General features: G+C 43.8%; 1 protein-coding gene across 1 annotated transcript in view; it reads right to left on the bottom strand.

Moving 5' to 3' along the window:
- LOC110500912 (voltage-gated potassium channel subunit beta-2) overlaps window positions 1-22,167 on the bottom strand; it is a 78,838-nt gene that overhangs the window by 37,879 nt on the left and 18,792 nt on the right. Inside the window, 6 exon segments of the mRNA XM_090214968.1 lie at window positions 3,657-3,777; window positions 15,322-15,407; window positions 17,117-17,203; window positions 18,945-18,988; window positions 21,487-21,531; window positions 22,091-22,135. Of these exon segments, the coding sequence (XP_090071094.1) occupies window positions 3,657-3,777; window positions 15,322-15,407; window positions 17,117-17,203; window positions 18,945-18,988; window positions 21,487-21,531; window positions 22,091-22,135 (428 nt within the window).

A 22,167-nucleotide genomic window follows, 5' to 3' on the forward strand; every position in this document is an offset into this window, starting at 1 on the left:
TCAGGTGTGTTAGCTGGGGTTAGTTTATTAGTTTATTCAGGTGTGTTAGCTGGGGTTAGTTTATTAGTTTATTCAGGTGTGTTAGCTGGGTTAGTTTATTAGTTTATTCAGGTGTGTTAGCTGGGGTTAGTTTATTAGTTTATTCAGGTGTGTTAGCTGGGTTAGTTTATTAGTTTATTCAGGTGTGTTAGCTGGGGTTAGTTTATTAGTTTATTCAGGTGTGTTAGCTGGGGTTAGTTTATTAGTTTATTCAGGTGTGTTAGCTGGGGTTAGTTTATTAGTTTATTCAGGTGTGTTAGCTGGGGTTAGTTTATTAGTTTATTCAGGTGTGTTAGCTGGGTTAGTTTATTAGTTTATTCAGGTGTGTTAGCTGGGGTTAGTTTATTAGTTTATTAAGGTGTGTTAGCTGGGTTAGTTTATTAGTTTATTCAGGTGTGTTAGCTGGGGTTAGTTTATTAGTTTATTCAGGTATGTTAGCTGGGGTTAGTTTATTAGTTTATTCAGGTGTGTTAGCTGGGGTTAGTTTATTAGTTCATTAGTTTATTCAGGTGTGTTAGCTGGGGTTAGTTTATTAGTTCATTAGTTTATTCAGGTGTGTTAGCTGGGATTAGTTTATTAGTTAATTTGTTTATTCAGGCGTGTTAGCTTGGGTTAGGGTTAGTTTATTAGTTAATTAGTTTATTTGGGTGTGTTAGCTGGAGTTGGTTTATTAGTTAATTAGTTTATTCAGGTGTGTTAGCTGGGGTTAGTTTATTAGTTAATTAGTTTATTCAGGTGTGTTAGCTGGGGTTAGTTTATTAGTTAATTAGTTTATTCAGGTGTGTTAGCTGGGGTTAGTTTATTAGTTAATTCGTTTATTCAGGTGTGTTAGCTGGGGTTAGTTTATTAGTTAATTAGTTTATTCAGGTGTGTTAGCTGGGGTTAGGGTTAGTTTATTAGTTAATTAGTTTATTCAGGTGTGTTAGCTGGGGTTAGTTTATTAGTTAATTAGTTTATTCAGGTGTGTTAGCTGGGGTTAGTTTATTAATACATTTGTTTATTCAGGTGTGTTAGCTGGAGTTGGTTTATTAGTTAATTAGTTTATTCAGGTGTGTTAGCTGGGTTAGGGTTAGTTTATTAGTTAATTAGTTTATTCAGGTGTGTCAGCTGGAGTTGGTTTATTAGTTAATTAGTTTATTCAGGTGTGTTAGCTGGGGTAAGGGTTAGTTTATTAGTTATTTAGTTTATTCAGGTGTGTTAGCTGGGTTTAGGGTTAGTTTATTAGTTTATTAGTTTATTCAGGTATGTTAGCTGGGGTTAGTTTATTAGTTAATTAGTAAATTAAGGTGTGTTAGCTGGGGTTAGTGTGTTAGTTCATTAGTTTATTCAGGCGTGTTAGCTGGGGTTAGTTTATTAGTTAATTAGTTTATTCAGGTGTGTTAGCTGGGGTTAGTTTATTAGTTTATTCAGGTGTGTTAGCTGGGGCAGTGTAAGAAGTGTGTCACCAATCAGGCCCAGAGATCTGTAGTACCACGATGAGGATGACCCAATCAGGCCCAGAGGTCTGGAGTACCACGATGAGGATGACCCAATCAGGCCCCAGAGGTCTGGAGTACCATGATGAGGGTAACCCAATCAGGCCCCAGAGGTCTGTAGTACCATGATGGGGATGACCCAATCAGGCCCCAGAGGTCTGGAGTACCACGATGAGGATGACCAGAAGAAGATGGAATCCACAGACTTAACACAACATCCAGTATGATCTGTTTCAGGGCTCTTGGAGAGTTACCATCTTTTAGGTTTTCTCCAACCCTAATCTAGTTCACCTGTGTCTAATAATTAGCTGCTTGATAAGCTACAGGAGGGTACCTCTCCAGGAGATCTGAACCTCCAGCTAGTCCCCCACCCTTTTCTCTGTAACCTCTCTCCCTCTACCATAGCAGTCTGAACCTCTACCTAGTCCCCCACCCTTTTCTCTGTAACCTCTCCCTCTACTATAGCAGTCTGAACCTCTACCTAGTCCCCTACCCTTTTCTCTGTAACCTCTCCCTCTACTGTAGCAGTCTGAACCTCTACCTAGTCCCCTACCCTTTTCTCTGTAACCTCTCCCTCTACTGTAGCAGTCTGAACCTCCAGCTAGTCCCCCACCCTTTTCTCTGTAACCTCTCCCTCTACTATAGCAGTCTGAACCTCTACCTAGTCCCCCACCCTTTTCTCTATAACCTCTCTCCCTCTACTATAGCAGTCTGAACCTCTACCTAGTCCCCTACCCTTTTCTCTGTAACCTCTCTCCCTCTACTGTAGCAGTCTGAACCTCCAGCTAGTCCCCCACCCTTTTCTCTGTAACCTCTCCCTCTACTATAGCAGTCTGAACCTCTACCTAGTCCCCCACCCTTTTCTCTATAACCTCCCTCCCTCTACTATAGCAGTCTGAACCTCTACCTAGTCCCCTACCCTTTTCTCTATAACCTCTCTCCCTCTACTATAGCAGTTTGAACCTCCAGCTAGTCCCCCACCCTTTTCTCTGTAACCTCTCTCCCTCTACTATAACAGTATATGGTGATTGGACTGAGAGGGATACAGTATAACCTCTCTCTCTCTACTATAACAGTCTATGGTGATTGGACTGAGAGGGATATAACCTCTCTCTCTTTCTCTCTACTATAACAGTCTATGGTGATTGGACTGAGAGGGATATAACCTCTCTCTCTCTCTCTCTACTATAACAGTCTATGGTGATTGGACTGAGAGGGATATAACCTCTCTCTCTCTACTATAACAGTCTATGGTGATTGGACTGAGAGGGATATATCCTCTCTCTCTCTACTATAACAGTCTATGGTGATTGGACTGAGAGGGATATAACCTCTCTCTCTCTACTATAACAGTCTATGGTGATTGGACTGAGAGGGATATAACCTCTCTCTCTCTCTCTACTATAACAGTCTATGGTGATTGGACTGAGAGGGATATAACCTCTCTCTCTCTCTACTATAACAGTCTATGGTGATTGGACTGAGAGGGATATATCCTCTCTCTCTCTACTATAACAGTCTATGGTGATTGGACTGAGAGGGATATAACCTCTCTCTCTACTATAACAGTCTATGGTGATTGGACTGAGAGGGATATAACCTCTCTCTCTCTACTATAACAGTCTATGGTGATTGGACTGAGAGGGATATAACCTCTCTCTCTACTATAACAGTCTATGGTGATTGTACTGAGAGGGATATAACCTCTCTCTCTACTATAACAGTCTATGGTGATTGGACTGAGAGGGATATAACCTCTCTCTCTACTATAACAGTCTGTGGTGATTGGACTGAGAGGGATATAACCTCTCTCTCTACTATAACAGTCTGTGGTTATTGGACTGAGAGGGATATAACCTCTCTCTCTACTATAACAGTCTGTGGTGATTGGACTGAGAGGGATATAAGCTCTCTCTCTACTATAACAGTCTGTGGTGATTGGACTGAGAGGGATGTAACCTCTCTCTCTACTATAACAGTCTATGGTGATTGGACTGAGAGGATGTAAACACAGACAGCTTGCAGCTACGTCATTTAACGTGATTCATTCACCATTGTTAAAAGTAAAGTGAATTATCTGTCTTTCATATTTTTATTTGTTTGTGCTAAAGAGATCCACTGTTGTGTGTGTGTGTACAGTACCTATCTTGTGGTATAGTTCAGGTAGCTGGACCTCCACCTTGTCTCTGTGGTAGTAGTGGTATTCTGCCTGCTCACACACTGGAGGGATGAGGTTGAACTGCCGCGCTACTGAGTATGCCTCCTACACACACACACACACACACACACATACACACACACAGTGAGAAAGTGACACAGAAAAGTTAGAAAGGAATGCAACAGATTTCTAAACTGAAAGTGAGAAGTACCACACGTCAAATCATGATGTCTGGTTTAGGGTTGGGGTTAGGGTTAGGGTTAGGGTTAGGTTTAGGGTTGGGGTCAGGGTTAGGGTTAGGTTTAGGGTTAGGGTTAGGGTTAGGTTTAGGGTTAGGGTTAGGAGGGCTTATGTTTATGTTGGTATCAAACCTTGGGTTGGGTTAGGGTTAGGTTTAGGGTTAGGGTTAGGGTTAGGTTTAGGGTTAGGGTTAAGAGGGCTTACGTTTATGTTGGTATCAAACCTTGGGTTGCACGGGCCTTTTGCAACTTTCTGCCCTGTTTCTATATTGTACATTCAACCTGTCTGGTGAGGGTGGGAGAACATGAGAGACAGAGAGCTCTGAGGGGTCACCCACAACAGTTCAACAACAGGTCTGGAGAGGAGAACATGAGAGCTCCGAGGGGTCACCCACAACAGTTCAACAACAGGTCTGGAGAGGATGGGAGAACATGAGAGACCGAGAGTTCCGAGGGGTCACCCACAACAGTTCAATAACAGGAGGAAGACAATTATTGATAAAGTGCTGAGGGTAAAAAGGTTTAACTTTAAAACAAATAAAAACACATAAAAACTGGATCAATTAAATAAACAAATAATTAAGTACATAATTGGAATCCCCCAAGGGATGAATGTATTAAGGTTAAGGTTAGGGTTAAGGTTAGGGTTAAGGTTAGGGGTTAAGGTTAGGGTTAAGGTTAGGGGTTAACGTTAGGGTTAAGGTTAGAGTTAAGGTTAGGGTTAAGGTTAAGGTTAGGGTTAAGGTTAGAGTTGAGGTTAAGGTTAAGGTTAGGGTTAAGGTTTGGGTTAATGGTTAGGGTTAAGGTTAAGGTTAAGGTTAGGGTTAAGGTTAGGGTTAATAGTTAGGGTTAAGGTTAAGGTTAGGGTTAAGGTTAGGGTTAGGGTTAAGGTTAAGGGGGAAATAAGCTGTTACCCACAAGGAGTACAGCGGGCACATAGACAATTACCCTTCTCATTCTATGAATCTCCAGTTAAAACCAAGGTATCATTTTAATACATTGTCAAAATAGATTGATTGGTACCAGAAAACTCCAAACTGGTCACCAGACGGCCTACATTCCCATCAAAGCATAAAACAGTTGGCGCTAAGTGCCTTTGTCAGGGACTTTAGTCAATCTCCTTGAGACCGATGGGGGTGTGCCCAATTTGGTAATCCACCTTTTCTCTGCTGCCAATCTTTGGGCCTTGGACCACCCCATCCCCGACTCAAGGCCAGAGATAGATATGTGCTCTTTTCCATGTGTACGAAAGTGGATATATATATTTCTGACATTTTATCCACTCTCTCTATGCAATACATGTTTTGTTTTAGACGTTTCAGTAATTGATATTTGGGTTCTCCTACATACAGTCTGTTACAGTCTGTCACATAGACCAGATTGGAGGACTCCAACTGGAAGTTCTGCCAAACCGGAGCTCCCATTCCCATATATTTATTTTTCAGGTATTTGATATGCTGTATCTAAAATGAGGGTTAACTTGTGCTTTCCCATTACCCAAGGAAACATTCACCAATATGTATTTGAGGTTCTTGTTTCTCCTAAATGCTGAAATTAATTTGGATGGTTTCCATGGTTAAATCGATTCTGTCTCCTCAAAATGTTTCTTAACAATAGGGTTAAGCTTCATTGAGGGTTTTGAAAAATTTGACACAAATGGAATAATGTCCAACTCATAACACTGGCCAGGAGGTTCCCGACACTCCAGGCCACTCTTTACCTCTTTACTCACCTGACTGGCCAGGAGGTTCCCCACACTCCAGGTCACTCTTTACCTCTTTACACAAAGGACAGTCTAGGAGGTTCCCCACACTCCAGGTCCCTCTTTACCACTTTTCTCATTGGACTGCTAGGAGGTTCCCCATGATCTAGAACCCGCTTTTCACATTGAACTGGCTAGGGGGTTCCCCAAGCTCCAGGTTCCTATTTATCGATTTACTCATTGTACTGGCCAGGTGGTTACCCACTTTCTAAGTGCCGCATTCCCTCTTTACTCATTGGACTGGCTAGCAGGTTCCCCAAGCTCCAGGTCACTCTTTAAATTGTTACTCATGGGACTGGCTAGGAGGTTCCCCACGCTCCAGGTACCTCTTTACACATTGAACTGGCTAGGATGTTCCCCATGCTCCAGGTGCATCATTACCTCTTTACTCATTGGACTGGCTAGGAGGTTTCCCACTCTCCAGGTCCCTCTTTACTTCTTTACTCATTGGACTGGCTAGGAGGTTCCCCATACTCCAGGTCCATCATTACCCCTTTTCTCATTGGACTCACTAGGAGGTTTCCCACACTCCAGGTCCCTCTTTACTCATTGGACTGGCTAGGAGGTTCGTTCCCCATGCTCCAGGTCCCTCATTACCTCTTTACTCATTGGACCGACTAGGAGGTTACCCCTTTTACCTCTTTACTCAATGGACTGACTAGGAGGTTTGTTCCCCATGCTCCAGGTCCCTCATTACCTCTTTACTCATTGGACTGGCTAGGAGGTTCGTTCCCCATGCTCCAGGTCCCTCATTACCTCTTTACTCATTGGACCGGATAGGAGGTTTCCCATATTGGACCGGATAGGAGGTTTCCCATGCTCCAGGTCCCTCATTACTCACTGAACTTGGTAGGAGGTTTCCCATATTCCAAGTCCCTCTTTACCTCTTTACTCATTGGACTGGCTAGGAGCTTCCCCAAGCTCCAGGTACCTCTTTAGTCATTGGACTGACTAGGAGGTTCTCCACACTCCAGGTCTTTACTCATTGGACTGGCTAGGAGGTTCGCCACGCTCCAGATCCCTCATTACTCACTGGACTGGCTAGGAAGTTCCCCACGCTCCAGATCCCTCATTACTCACTGGACTGGCTAGAAGGTTCCCCATGCTCCAGATGCATCATCACCTCTTTACGCATTGGACTGGCTAGGAGGTTCCCCATGCTCCAGATCCCTCATTACTCATTGGACTGGCTAGAAGGTTCCCCAAGCTCCAGGTCCCTCGTTACTCATTGGACTGGCTAGGAGGTTACCCCCTTTACCTCTTTACTCATTGGACTGACTAGGAGGTTCCCCAAGCTCCAGGTCCCTCGTTACTCATTGGACTGGCAAGGAGGTTTCCTACACTCCAAGTTCCTCTTTACTCATTGGACTGGCTAGAAGGTTCGTTCCCCATGCTCCAGGTGCATCATTACCTCTTTACTCATTGGACTGGCTAGGAGGTTACCCCCTTTACCTCTTTACTCATTGGACTGACTAGGAGGTTCCCCAAGCTCCAGGTCCCTCGTTACTCATTGGACTGGGTAGGAGGTTCCCCATGCTCCAGGTGCATCATTACCTCTTTACTCATTGGACTGGCTAGGAGGTTACCCCCTTTACCTCTTTACTCATTGGACTGGCTAGGAGGTTTCCTACACTCCAGGTCCCTCTTTACTCATTGGACTGGCTAGGAGGTTTCCCACGCTCCAGATTCCTCATTACTCACTGGACTGGCTAGGGGGTTCCCCACGCTCCAGGTCACTCGTTACCTCTTTACTCATTGGACTGACTAGGAGGTTTCCTACACTCCAGGTCCCTCTTTACTCATTGGACTGGCTAGGAGGTTTCCCACGCTCCAGGTCACTCTTTACCTCTTTACTCACTGGACTGGCTAGGAGGTTTCCCACGCTCCAGGTCACTCTTTACCTCTTTACTCATTGGACTGACTAGGAGGTTTCCTACACTCCAGGTCCCTCTTTACTCATTGGACTGGCTAGGAGGTTTCCCACGCTCCAGATTCCTCATTACTCACTGGACTGGCTAGGAGGTTCCCCACGCTCCAGGTCACTCGTTACCTCTTTACTCATTGGACTGGCTAGGAGGTACCCCATGCTACAGGTCCCTCTTGACCTTTTCACTCATTGGATTGGCTAGGAGGTTCCCCACGCTCCAGATCCCTCATTACTCACTGGACTGGCTAGAAGGTTCCCCATGCTCCAGGTGCATCATTACCTCTTTACTCATTGGCCTGGCTAGGAGGTTACCCCCTTTACCTCTTTACTCATTGGACTGGCTAGGAGGTTCCCCACGCTCCAGGTACCTCTTTACTCATTGGACTGGCTAGGAGGTTTCCCATGCTCCAGATTCCTCATTACTCACTGGACTGGCTAGGAGGTTCCCCACGCTCCAGGTCCCTCTTGACCTTTTCACTCATTGGATTGGCTAGGAGGTTCCCCACGCTCCAGGTACCTCTTTACACATTTGACTGGCTAGGAGGTTCTCCACACTCCAGGTCTTTACTCATTGGACTGGCTAGGAGGTTCCCCATGCTCCAGATCCCTCATTCCTCACTGGACTGGCTAGGAAGTTCCCCACGCTCCAGATCCCTCATTACTCACTGGACTGGCTAGGAGGTTCCCCACTCTCTAGGTCCATCGTTACCTCTGCTTTGACTGTGAGTGGAGATCTATTGGTGTAGCCTCTATGTCTGAGTGCTTTAAAGAGTATTTGTTTACCTTCATATTCGTACAAATTCTGTTAAAACCTGTTTTGGTGCATGAACTGCTCGCGGGACACCTACGACAACATCCGGTGAAATTACAGAGCACGAAATTCAAAATACAAAAATCTTAATATTAAACATTCATGAAAATACAATTGTCATACATCATTTAAAAGCTTCTTGATAATCCAACCGTGTTGTCAGATTTCAAAAAGGCATGTGACCTAAAAAAAATATTTTAAAAAATCAGGATGAATTTTCCTCTGGTTTTTGCCTGCCATATCAGTTCTGTTATACTCACAGACATAATTTTAACAGTTTGAGAAACTTCAGAGTGTTTTCTATCCAATGCTACCAAGTATATGCATATCCTAGCCTCTGGGCCTGAGTAACAGGCAAGTCAGTCATCCGGAATACCAAGCAATAACAAGTAAGCTAATGAAGTTAAATCTTATTAGTTGAGACTTAAGACAACTAAGTGTGTTTATGATGATAACTATGCATGTTTGTCTGTCGGTTAGAAATATACTCTAGTTCCCAAGAGGTTTCTATCATTATGGCCTTGCATCCTAAAAACTTTGGTATCAAGAAATTCAATCTAATGAGGTTGTAAATTGTACTCAGGGTTGGGTAGGTTACTTTCTAAATGTAATCCGTTACAGTTACTGGTTACCTGTCCAAATAACGTAACTTTTGGAATCCCCAAACTCAGTAACGTCATCTGATTATATTTCGTTACTTTTAGATTACTTTCCTCTTAACGTGTTTGCCTTGTTCAGGGGCAGAACAACACATTTTTACCTTGTCAGCTTGGGCATTTGATTCAGCAACCTTTTGGCTACTTGCTCAATGCTCTAACCACTAGGCTACCTGCCACCCCTACACTCTAACCACTAGGCTACCTGCCACCCCTACACTCTAACCACTAGGCTACCTGCCACCCCTACACTCTAACCACTAGGCTACCTGCCACCCCTACACTCTAACCACTAGGCTACCTGCCACCCCTACACTCTAACCACTAGGCTACCTGCCACCCCTACACTCTAACCACTAGGCTACCCTGCCACCCCTACACTCTAACCACTAGGCTACCTGCCACCCCTACACTCTAACCACTAGGCTACCTGCCACCCCTACACTCTAACCACTAGGCTACCTGCCACCCCTACACTCTAACCACTAGGCTACCTGCCACCCCTACACTCTAACCACTAGGCTACCTGCCACCCCTACACTCTAACCACTAGGCTACCCTGCCACCCCTACACTCTAACCACTAGGCTACCTGCCACCCCTACACTCTAACCACTAGGCTACCTGCCACCCCTACACTCTAACCACTAGGCTACCTGCCACCCCTACACTCTAACCACTAGGCTACCTGCCACCCCTACACTCTAACCACTAGGCTACCTGCCACCCCTACACTCTAACCACTAGGCTACCTGCCACCCCTACACTCTAACCACTAGGCTACCTGCCACCCCTACACTCTAACCACTAGGCTACCTGCCACCCCTACACTCTAACCACTAGGCTACCTGCCACCCCTACACTCTAACCACTAGGCTACCTGCCACCCCTACACTCTAACCACTAGGCTACCTGCCACCTCTACACTCTAACCACTAGGCTACCTGCCTCCTCTACACTCTAACCACTAGGCTACCTGCCTCCTCTACACTCTAACCACTAGGCTACCTGCCACCCCTACACTCTAACCACTAGGCTACCTGCCACCCCTACACTCTAACCACTAGGCTACCTGCCACCCCTACACTCTAACCACTAGGCTACCTGCCACCCCTACACTCTAACCACTAGGCTACCTGCCACCCTACACTCTAACCACTAGGCTACCTGCCACCCCTACACTCTAACCACTAGGCTACCTGCCACCCCTACACTCTAACCACTAGGCTACCTGCCACCCCTACACTCTAACCACTAGGCTACCTGCCACCCTACACTCTAACCACTAGGCTACCTGCCACCCCTACACTCTAACCACTAGGCTACCTGCCACCCTACACTCTAACCACTAGGCTACCTGCCACCCTACACTCTAACCACTAGGCTACCTGCCACCCTACACTCTAACCACTAGGCTACCTGCCACCCTACACTCTAACCACTAGGCTACCTGCCACCCTACACTCTAACCACTAGGCTACCTGCCACCCCTACACTCTAACCACTAGGCTACCTGCCACCCCTACACTCTAACCACTAGGCTACCTGCCGCCCCATTCCATGAATTTATTTTTCAACTCGAATTAATGAGCCCAATCAGTCTTCCATGACAACAAAACCATAAACAACAGAGTAGGTCTGGCTAATAAGTCCTTAGCTTTAGCGTTAAGCTCAGGTAAAATAATTTGGCTGATCTATACTTCTATCTATAATCTATAATCTATACTTCCATACTTCCAAGTCCTATTCTTGAAGATCAAGGTGACTGTAATTCTGATAGACTTTGGTTTTAAATGTAAATATATCATTTAATAGTATTATTATACACAGTAGAAAGCGATGGGTTTGAAGAAGCCTACATAACTAACCCATAAAGTAAAATGTAACATCCATACATGGCCAGCTGTGTAAATCTGCAATAGATGTCATTCAATTGTTAACATACATTTTGTCTTCTTCTAATGCCTTTTAAAATTAATAAATCCTCCGTGGGATAGGCGTCCCGCTAGTGGGACATCTTCCGCAATTCAAAAAAAAAATCTTAAAAATGATGGATATTTGATGATTTGATGATTGTGTCATTGTACTAAAACTCATATTTCTTATTCGTTATACCAGTTAAAAACCTGAAACCTTGAACAAAGACTGCTGACACCTAGTAGAAGCCATAGGAATTGCAATCTGGGAGCTGGAATTGCATATGCCCCTAAGCTTTCCACTGTAAGAGCATGGGATCTCTCAAAAAAAAAAGAATCTGTTTTTTCCTAGTTTTTTTCCTACCATATCTATTGTGTTATAGTCGCAACTATTATTTTAACATTTCTAAAGTTTTTCTATCCAATGGTACCAATTATATGCATATCCTGGCTTCTGGGCCTGATTTAACAGGCAGTTTACTTTGGGCACGTCAGTCAGGCGGAAATTCTGAAAAAAGGACCCTAGCCCTAACACATTTTAAGTTTTTAACCCACTGTTCTTCGGTAGGGTAAGGGTTAAATGAGCATTTGTTCCTAACTGACTTGCCTAGTTAAATAAAGATTACATTTAAAAAATGAAATGCTTTGAGCACTGCTGAAAAGTGCTATTTACATTTGAAAAATGAATGCCATATGCTGTATTTGCTTTTGGCCTATTGTTTACCATTTTGTTGATGATATCTTGATAGCTGTTTAATAATGTATATATTATAAATCATTTAAAGGGCACAGATGCAGATTCATCCACAGATGAAACAATAACAAAACGGATTCCCCGCCTCTGTTTTGGTAAAAAGCAGAGGGATGGGCCTGGAGAAATGTAACCACCCTCTCAAATGAATAGACAGAGCTATGGTTGCTTGATATCCTAATGATTGTTTTAACTATGCTTTGAGGCTATACCGTGTTTGTTTACTATTACAATGTTTACAAACATTGGAGAAAAACAAGCTTATAGTTTAGGTTGTCATAGAGTGTGACAGTTTAACATTTATAAGTTATATACTTCAAGGATCAATGGATATGTATGTATGTATGTATGTATATATATGTATATATATATATATATATATATATATATATATATATATATATATATATATATATATATATCCATCCAAAAATGGATGTAGCAACTACAGATTGGGTTTCTGTACAGCACTTTGAGATATCAGCTGATGTACGAAGGGCTATATAAATACATTAGATTTGATTTGATGATTGCCCCTTTAAGTCTATTAAAATGTACGAGTTTGAGCATGTGTCCATTAGGCCTATGGATTAAAAAAATAATCAGAATGAATTAGATTGAGCAATAAAAGCCCCAATTTTATTCCACCGTCTGGGATCCAGACTAATTAGCTGTTGCAAGAGCGCATTTTTCACTGGCTGTCCACTGGTTTCAAAAACAATGATTGATAGGCAGCTTAAACTTCTTGAATTCAACAATTTTTGGGTTCAAATACACATTTAGATTTGTGAACATCCATCCACAATCCGTAAGGCGCAAATAGCTAAATGAGAGAGCAGCAATGTGATTCACAACAATGTGCTATGTATATATCAATAATAAGTGATATCCGTATCGCTGTAGACTACACCACTGCTGTCGTCCTTAACCCCAAGTGTTTATTCAAGTTGGATAATCTTTGGATGCCAACACCAGTCGCACCATTGGAAGACATAGCTTGGACTGTAGCCTACAAAAGCCTATTCCTGCTCTTTCCCCACGATCCATCAAACACATTTGGTGTGTCAACATAGTTGTCTCTGACTTATGGTCAGACAAATTTAAACTTGCGCCTTTTTTCAATGCTGATTTGAATGTCGTTGAGAAAAGTTTTTCATAAACATCCTTTCTGAATACGAAAGTAATCCAAGAAGTAATCATCAAAGTAATCCAAGAAGTAATCATCAAAGTAATCCAAGAAGTAATCATCAAAGTAATCCAAGAAGTAGTCATCAAAGTAATCCAAGAAGTAATCATCAAAGTAATCCAAGAAGTAATCATCAAAGTAATCCAAGAAGTAATCATCAAAGTAATCCAAGAAGTAATCATCTAGTTTTTCTAAAGTATCTGTAATCTGATTACAATATGTTAACTGGTAACGTAACGGATAACAGTTACAGGTGTTTTGTAATTCCTTACATGTAATCTGTTACTCCCCATCCCTGTAATCGAGGGGTGATGTCCATTCAAAATACACTGCTCAAATAAATAAAGGGAACACAAAAATAACACATCCTAGATCTGAATGAATGAAATATTCTTATTAAGTATTTTTTTCTTTACATAGTTGAATGTGCTGACAACAAAATCACACAGAAATGATCAATGGAAATCAAATTTATCAACCCATGGAGGTCTGGATTTGGAGTCACACTCAAAATTAAAGTGGAAAACCACACTACAGGCTGATCCAGCTTTGATGTAATGTCCTTAAAACAAGTCAAAATGAGGCTCAGTAGTGTGTGTGGCCTCCACGTGCCTGTATGACCTCCCTACAATGCCTGGGCATGCTCCTGATGAGGTGGCGGATGGTCTCCTGAGGGATCTCCTCCCAGACCTGGACTAAAGCATCCGCCAACTCCTGGACAGTCTGTGGTGCAACGTGGCGTTGGTGGATGGAGCGAGACATGATGTCCCAGATGTGCTCAATTGGGTTCAGGTCTGGGGAACGGGCGGGCCAGTCCATAGCATCAATGCCTTCCTCTTGCAGGAACTGCTGACACACTCCAGCCACATGAGGTCTAGCATTGTCTTGCATTAGGAGAAACCCAGGGCCAACCGCACCAGCATATGGTCTCACAAGGGGTCTGAGGATCTCATCTCGGTACCTAATGGCAGTCAGGCTACCTCTGGCGAGCACATGAAGGGCTGTGCGGCCCCCCAAAGAAATGCCACCCCACACCATGACTGACCCACTGCCATACCGGTCATGCTGGAGGATGTTGCAGGCAGCAGAACGTTCTCCACGGCGTCTCCAGACTCGGTCACGTCTGTCACGTGCTCAGTGTGAACCTGCTTTCATCTGTGAAGAGCACAGGACGCCAGTGGCGAATTTGCCAATCTTGGTGTTCTCTGGCAAATACCAAACGTCCTGCACGGTGTTGGGCTGTAAGCACAACCCCCACCTGTGGACGTCGGGCCCTCATACCACCCTCATGGAGTCTGTTTCTGACCGTTTGAGCAGACACATGCACATTTGTGGCCTGCTGGAGGTCATTTTGCAGCGCTCTGGCAGTGCTCCTCCTTGCACAAAGGCGGAGGTAGCGGTCCTGCTGCTGGGTTGTTGCCCTCCTACGGCCTCCTCCACGTCTACTGATGTACTGGCCTGTCTCCTGGTAGCGCCTCCATGCTCTGGACACTACGCTGACAGACACAGCAAACCTTCTTGCCACAGCTCGTAGCCACAGCTCGTAGCCACTTGTGTGGGTTGTAGACTCCGTCTCATGCTACCACTAGAGTGAAAGCACCGCCAGCATTCAAAAGTGACCAAAACATCAGCCAGGAAGCATAGGAACTGAGAAGTGGTCTGTGGTCCCCACCTGCAGAACCACTCCTTTATTGGGGGTGTCTTGCTAATTGCCTATAATTTCTACCTGTTGTCTATTCCATTTGCACAACAGCATGTGACATTTATTGTCAATCAGTGTTGCTTCCTAAGTGGACAGTTTGATTTCACAGAAGTGTGATTGACTTGGAGTTACATTGTGTTGTTTAAGTGTTCCCTTTATTTTTTTGAGCAGTGTATTTATAAAGTTTACAAACTCCCCCACCTCTTGGCACCAAACCCCAAAGATATCATACAAATAACGCATATATATGGATGGAGGTTTTTGCGCTTGGGGAAGACCGTCTGCTTCCAATCTGCAATGTAAATAACATTTGTAGGTAGTGTTTAGAATCAAATTCAAAGTCATTACGCATTAGTCCAAGTTTTAAGAGAGAAGGGATGGCCTCATCTGGTCTATTTGTATCCTTGTATTTTTTGAAACTGTCCGAAGTCCTAGTTGAGTGTCGATATTAGTGTATAGCGAGTCTACATCAATCGAGAATAGCATTGCTCCAGAAGGTAACTCCATTTTTATTAACAAATGCAATAGGCATCCTTTACATAGCTGGGGTGCTTCTGAGATAAGGGGTTGAGAAAGGAGTCAATATACTCTGCCACATTACATGATTCACTCCCACAATCTGAAACAATGGGATGGGTTAGGGTTAGGACTAAAGTCAGGTTAGATGGTGAAGGGATTAGGGGTTAAAGGTTATCCTCACCATGATCTCCATTGCGCTCCATCGTGACGTGCCCCAGTACATGGCCATGCCATGGTTGATCACAAACGTCATCGCCCTCACCACCTCTACAACACACACACACACACACACACACACACACACACACACACACAGTTAGACCTCACATCCCCTACAACACACACAGGGTTAGACCTCAGAACCTCTACAACAACACACAGGGTTAGACCACCCAAAACGAATCTCCACTGTTCTGTCAGTCTCTACTGCCCTTTCAGTCTTGTCTATACTGTTCTGTCAGTCTCGTCTCTACTGTCCTGTCAGTCTCGTCTCGTCTCTACTGTTCTGTCAGTCTCGTCTCTACTGTCCTGTCAGTCTCGTCTCGTCTCTACTGTCCTGTCAGTCTCGTCTCTACTGTCCTGTCAGTCCCGTCTCTACTGTCCTGTCAGTCTCGTCTCTACTGTCCTGTCAGTCCCGTCTCTACTGTCCTGTCAGTCTCGTCTCTACTGTCCTGTCAGTCTCGTCTCTGCTGTCCTGTCAGTCTCGTCTCTACTGCCCTGTCAGTCTCTTCTCTACTGTCCTGGCAGTCTCGTCTCTACTGTCTTGGCAGTCTTGTCTCTGCTCTCGTTTCTATTGTCCTGTCAGTCTTGTCTCTACTGTCTTTGGCAGTCTTGTCTCTGCTCTCGTTTCTATTGTCCTGTCAGTCTTGTCTCTACTGTCTTGGCAGTCTTGTCTCTGCTCTCGTTTCTATTGTCCTGTCAGTCTTGTCTCTACTGCCCTGTCAGTCTCGTCTCTACTGCCCTGTCAGTCTCTTCTCTACTCTCCTGTCAGTCTTATCTCTACTGTCCTGCCAGTCTTGTTTCTACTGCCCTGCCAGTCTTATCTCTACTGTCTTGTCAGTCTTATCTCTACTGTCTTGCCAGTCTTATCTCTACTGTCCTGTCAGTCTCATCTCTGCTGTCCTGTCAGTCTCATCTCTACTGTCCTGTCAGTCTTGTTTCTACTGTACTGCCAGTCTTATCTCTACTGTCCTGCCAGTCTTATCCCTACTGTCCTGTCAGTCTTATCTCTACTGTCCTGCCAGTCTTATCTCTACTGGCCTGCCACCTGACAGTCTTATCTCTACTGTCCTGTCAGTCTTATCTCTAATGTCCTGCCAGTCTTATCTCTACTGTCCTGTCAGTCTTATCTCTACTGTCCTGCCAGTCTTATCTCTACTGTCCTGCCAGTCTTATCCCTACTGTCCTGTCAGTCTTATCTCTACTGTCCTGCCAGTCTTATCTCTACTGGCCTGCCACCTGACAGTCTTATCTCTACTGTCCTGTCAGTCTTATCTCTAATGTCCTGCCAGTCTTATCTCTACTGTCCTGTCAGTCTTATCTCTACTGTCCTGTCAGTCTTATCTCTACTGTCCTGTCAGTCTTATCTCTAATGTCCTGCCAGTCTTATCTCTACTGTCCTGTCAGTCTTATCTCTACTGTCCTGCCAGTCTTATCTCTACTGTCCTGCCAGTCTTATCTCTACTGTCCTGCCAGTCTTATCTCTACTGTCCTGTCAGTCTTATCTCTACTGTCCTGCCAGTCTTCTCTCTACTGTCATGTCAGTCTTATCTCTACTGTCCTGTCAGTCTTATCTCTACTGTCCTGTCAGTCTTGCCTCTACTGTCCTGTCAGTCTTATCTCTACTGTCCTGCCAGTCTTATCTCTACTGTCCTGTCAGTCTTATCTCTACTGTCCTGCCAGTCTTATCTCTAATGTCCTGCCAGTCTTATCTCTACTGTCCAATCTGTTCAATAAAATATGGTTATGGTCATTACCCTCCATAGGTGAGTTGATGTCTGTGCGGTTTGCGAAGACGATGTCAACATACTCCAATTGCAGCCGAGACAGAGAATCCCTCAGACCTGGATCCAAGATGTTATATCATCATCACTTCAATACGTCATTATTAAATCATCACTCTAACATCACTATGAGACAGAGATCCCTCAGACCTGGAACATGGCTATGACATCATCACTACAACATCATCACTGACAACACTGACATTATCACTACATCATCACTGTGACATTAACACTACATCATCACTGTGACATTTTCACTACGTCATCACTATGACATTATCACTACATCATCACTTTGACATTAACACTGCATCATCACTATGACATCTTCACTACATCATCACTCTGACATTAACACTACATCATCACTCTGACATTAAAACTACATCATCACTAAGACATTATCACTACATCATCACTGTGACATCATCACTATGATATCATCACTATGACATTTTCACAACATCATCACTTTGACATTAACACTACATCATCACTATGACATCATCACTAAGACATTATCACTACATCATCACTGTGACATCATCACTATGATATCATCACTATGACATTTTCACTACATCATCACTTTGACATTAACACTACATCATCACTGTGACATCATCACTATGATATCATCACTATGACATTTTCACAACATCATCACTTTGACATTAACACTACATCATCACTATGACATCATCACTATGACATTATCACTACATCATCACTGTGACATTTTCACTACATCATCACTGTGACATTTTTACTACATCATCACTGTGACATTTTCACTACATCATCACTGACATTTTCACTACATCATCACTTTGACATTTTCGCTACATCATCACTATGACATTTTCACTACATCATCACTTTGACATTTTCACTACATCATCACTTTGACATTAACACTACATCATCACTATAACATTAACACTACATCATCACTATGACATCATCACTATGATATTTCCACTATGACGTAATCACTACATCATCACTATGACATTATTACTATGACATTATCGCTATATCATCACTATGACATTTCCACTATGACATCATCACTATGATATTATTGCCTGATCATCACTATGACATATTCACTATGACATTTCCACTATGTTGTAATCACTACATCATCACTATGATATTATCGCTACATCATCACTGACATCATCACGATGACATTTCCACTATGACATCATCACTACATCATCACTATGACATCATCACTATAACATCATCACTACATTATCGTTATGCCATTTTTCACACCACATAATCGCTATGACATCATCATTATGACATTATCACTATAATATTTATCACTCCTTTCTCCCTCATTCCCTCTGCTCTCCTTTGACCCTCAATCCCTCTGCTCTCCTTTGACCCTCAATCCCTCTGCTCTCCTTTGACCCTCAATCCCTCGGCTCTCCTTTGACCCTCAATCCCTCTGCTCTCCTTTGACCCTCAATCCCTCGGCTATCCTTTGACCCTCAATCCCTCGGCTCTCCTTTGACCCTCAATCCCTCGGCTCTCCTTTGACCCTCAATCCCTCGGCTCTCCTTTGACCCTCAATCCCTCGGCTCTCCTTTGACCCTCAATCCCTCGGCTCTCCTTTGACCCTCAATCCCTCGGCTCTCCTTTGACCCTCAATCCCTCTGCTCTCCTTTGACCCTCAATCCCTCTCTTTCGGCTTGGTCTCTCTTTCCTCTATGTTCTGAGCTGTCAGCTGTAGATGTCACTGAGCTAGTGGACATAGCTCTGTGAGGAGGAAGTGATGTCATACCTTCAATGATGTGTTTCCGAGACAACCCTCTCTCCGTCTCCGCCCTTCACAGGAAGTAAGAGGAAGTTATGGCTTAGTGTTCAGGTAGACCTCATTGTCCAAACCTTATTGTCCAGACCTTACACAAACAATTTGAGCATCTACTTTTAAAAACCCACCTTTCCAGAAACAAGCCTCTCACCGTTGCCGCTTGCTATAGACCACCCTCTGCCCCCAGCTGTGCACTGGACACCATATGTGAACGGATTGCCCCCCATCTGTCTTCAGAGCTTGTGCTGCTAGGTGACCTAAACTGGGACATGCTTAACACCCCGGCCATCCTATAACTCCAATCCAAAATGATATCTAGAATCGGCTTCCTATTTCGCAACAAAGCATCCTTCACTCCTGCTGTCAAACATACCCTCGTAAAACTGACCATCCTACCAATCCTCGACTTTGGCGATGTCATTACAAAATTGCCTCCAACATTGTACTCAACAAATTGGATGCAGTCTATCACAGTGCCATCCATTTTGTCACCAAAGCCCCATATACTACCCACCACTGCAATCTGTACGCTCTCGTTGGCTGGCCCTCGCTTCACTCTCATCGCCAAACCCACTGGCTCCAGGTCATCTATGAGTATTTTCTAGGTAAAGCCCCGCCTTTTCTCAGCTCACTGGTCACCATAGCAGCACACACTCGTAGCACGCGCTCCAGCAGGGATATCTCCCTGGTCACCCCCAAAACCAATTCATTCCTTTGGCCCCCTTTCCTTCCAGTTCTCTGCTGCCAATGACTGGAACGAACTGCAATAATCACTGAAGCTGGAGACTCATATTTCCCTCACTAGCTTTAAGCACCAGCTGTCAGAGCAGCTCACAGATCACTGCACCTGTACAAAGCCAATCTGTAAACAGCCCACCCAACTACCGCATCCCCCATACTGTATTTATTTATTTATCTTGCTCCTTTGCACCCCAGTATCCCTACTTGCACATTCATCTTCTGCACATTGTGGAGGATGAATCAGAATTAGTTGGGTAACATAGATAAGTAAGATGTTTTATTTACATAATATGCTGATGAGAGATACTTGTCATTAGAATGTCTCCCTTTGGACTATACTGTTGGCAGTTGCACTTTTCCCTTCTCAGCTAGGGCTCAGTCACTTGGGGCCCAGAGAGGGGAGAGGTCAGGCTTGTCTTTTACACGTCTCTGGTAATATGCAGAATATCAGAAAGGGAGAGGTCAGAATGGAACATTGTCTTCATATGTGAATTTATCTGTTAAACCATGTTTAACCCCCAAGAGGGGGTTTACTTGAGATGGGTGTACATAGAGTTGACAATTGAGTTATGCCTTGGATGAGGTAATGTTTTGGTACTATGAAGTACAAGGAACGAGATTAGAACCTCGTCTTAGAGACCAAACTGAACAATAATTTATAGCTAATGCTATCTGGCTATGGGATACTCCTCTCTCAAGTAAAAGGCCCTTTGTGAAGTTTTCCTAAGATCTGTAGTTTGTCATGTTAGTTGAGAGGGGTGTATCTTTACTATAAAAGATCTCAGTTGCCATTATGTTGACACTCTCAACTTTTCATTAGAGATAGTGAATTGTTGAGAGTCAAATGCTATTGCAAAAGCTTAATTATTATTAAAGGTGAAGTTTAAGTATAACTCTGACTGGTGTGTGGTTTGTAACTCTCCCCATTTGGTAATACAGGAAATTGCCACGGCAACATCTACCATTCCAGTGTTTAATTGTTATATTGTAATTACTTCGCCACCATGTCCTATTTATTTCCTTATCTTACCTCAAATGCACTCACTGTATATAGACTTTTTGTTTTATTTTTTCTACTTTATTATTGACTGTATGTTTTGTTTATTCCAAGTGTAACTCTGTGTTGTTGTATATGTTAAACTGCTTTGCTTTATCTTGGCCAGGTCTCAGTTGTAAATGAGAACTTGTTCTCAACTAGCCTACCTAGTTAAATAAAGGTGAAATAAACATTGTCCTCTTTTGGACATTCTGTCAGTTTAAGGGGATAGTTTTGGAATGAAGCCCTTTATCTTCTTCCCCAGAGTCAGATGAGCTCGTGGGGCACCTGGCTCTCGATGCTGTTCCATTGCTTCATTGTTTCGGAAAACTACATTTAAAAAAACTCTTAGCGACGTAATGTGCTACATTTTTGTTATGGTTCCCCGTGGGAATTGAACCGACAACCCTGGCATGGCAAGTGCTCTACCAACTGAGCCACATGGAACAACCTCAAACTTCCTTCATACTGGACACAGAGACATACAAATGGTATCCACTGGTTCATCTGACTCTGGGGAAGTAGATAAAGGGCTTCATTGCCAAAATCCTGAAGCATCCCTTTAAGGTTAAAAGACAGTTCCAACAGAAACAAAATAACTGATTTAAGAGACAGAGTCAAACTATTAAACATTTGCTTTTAGAGACACACAACAGAGTCAAACTATTCAACTACTGCTTTTAGAGACACACAACAGAGTCAAACAATGAAACATCTGCTTTTAGAGACACTTACTGTCCTCCCCAGTAGATCTTAGTGGTCACCACATAACTAGACCTCCTGATGGATACAGAGAGAAAGAGAGGGGGAGAGAGAGAGGGAGGAGGAGGAGAGGGAGGAAAGAGAGGGAGGATAGAGAGAGAGGTGGGAGAGGGGGAAGAGGGGGAGAGAGAGAGAAAGGCGTGAGAGAGAGAGGGGAAGAGAAAGAGAAAGGAAGAGAGAGAGAAGTTAGAGAGAGGGTAGAGAGAGTGGAGAAAGAGGGGGATAGGGGGAGAAGAGGGATGGATGATTAATAGAGGAAGGGGGATGAGATGGAATTGGAGGAGAGGGGGAGAAGTAAGGTATTAGATGGAGCGAAGGAGGAGAGGGGGAGAAGTAAGGTATTAGATGGAGCGAAGGAGGAGAGGGGGAAGAAAGGTATTAGATGGAGTTGGAGGAGAGGGGGAGAAGTAAGGTATTAGATGGAGCGAAGGAGGAGAGAGGGGGAAAAAAGGTATTAGATGGAGCGAAGGAGGAGAGGGGGATAGACATTATTTCAGTATTATTGCTGAGCTGTCACCATCAGTGACTGAAACGGATGGAGAGAATGAGTGAAAGAGTGTAAGAGGATGGGCCTCACCTCCATTCCTTCTTCTTTAGGATTTTACCCAAAGTCGTCTCAGCCCTGAGCGAGAGAGACACACACACAAATCACTA

This window comes from Oncorhynchus mykiss, chromosome 21 (assembly GCF_057628025.1).
Source record: "Oncorhynchus mykiss isolate SJ-2025 chromosome 21, ASM5762802v1, whole genome shotgun sequence".
Lineage (NCBI taxonomy): Eukaryota > Metazoa > Chordata > Actinopteri > Salmoniformes > Salmonidae > Oncorhynchus > Oncorhynchus mykiss.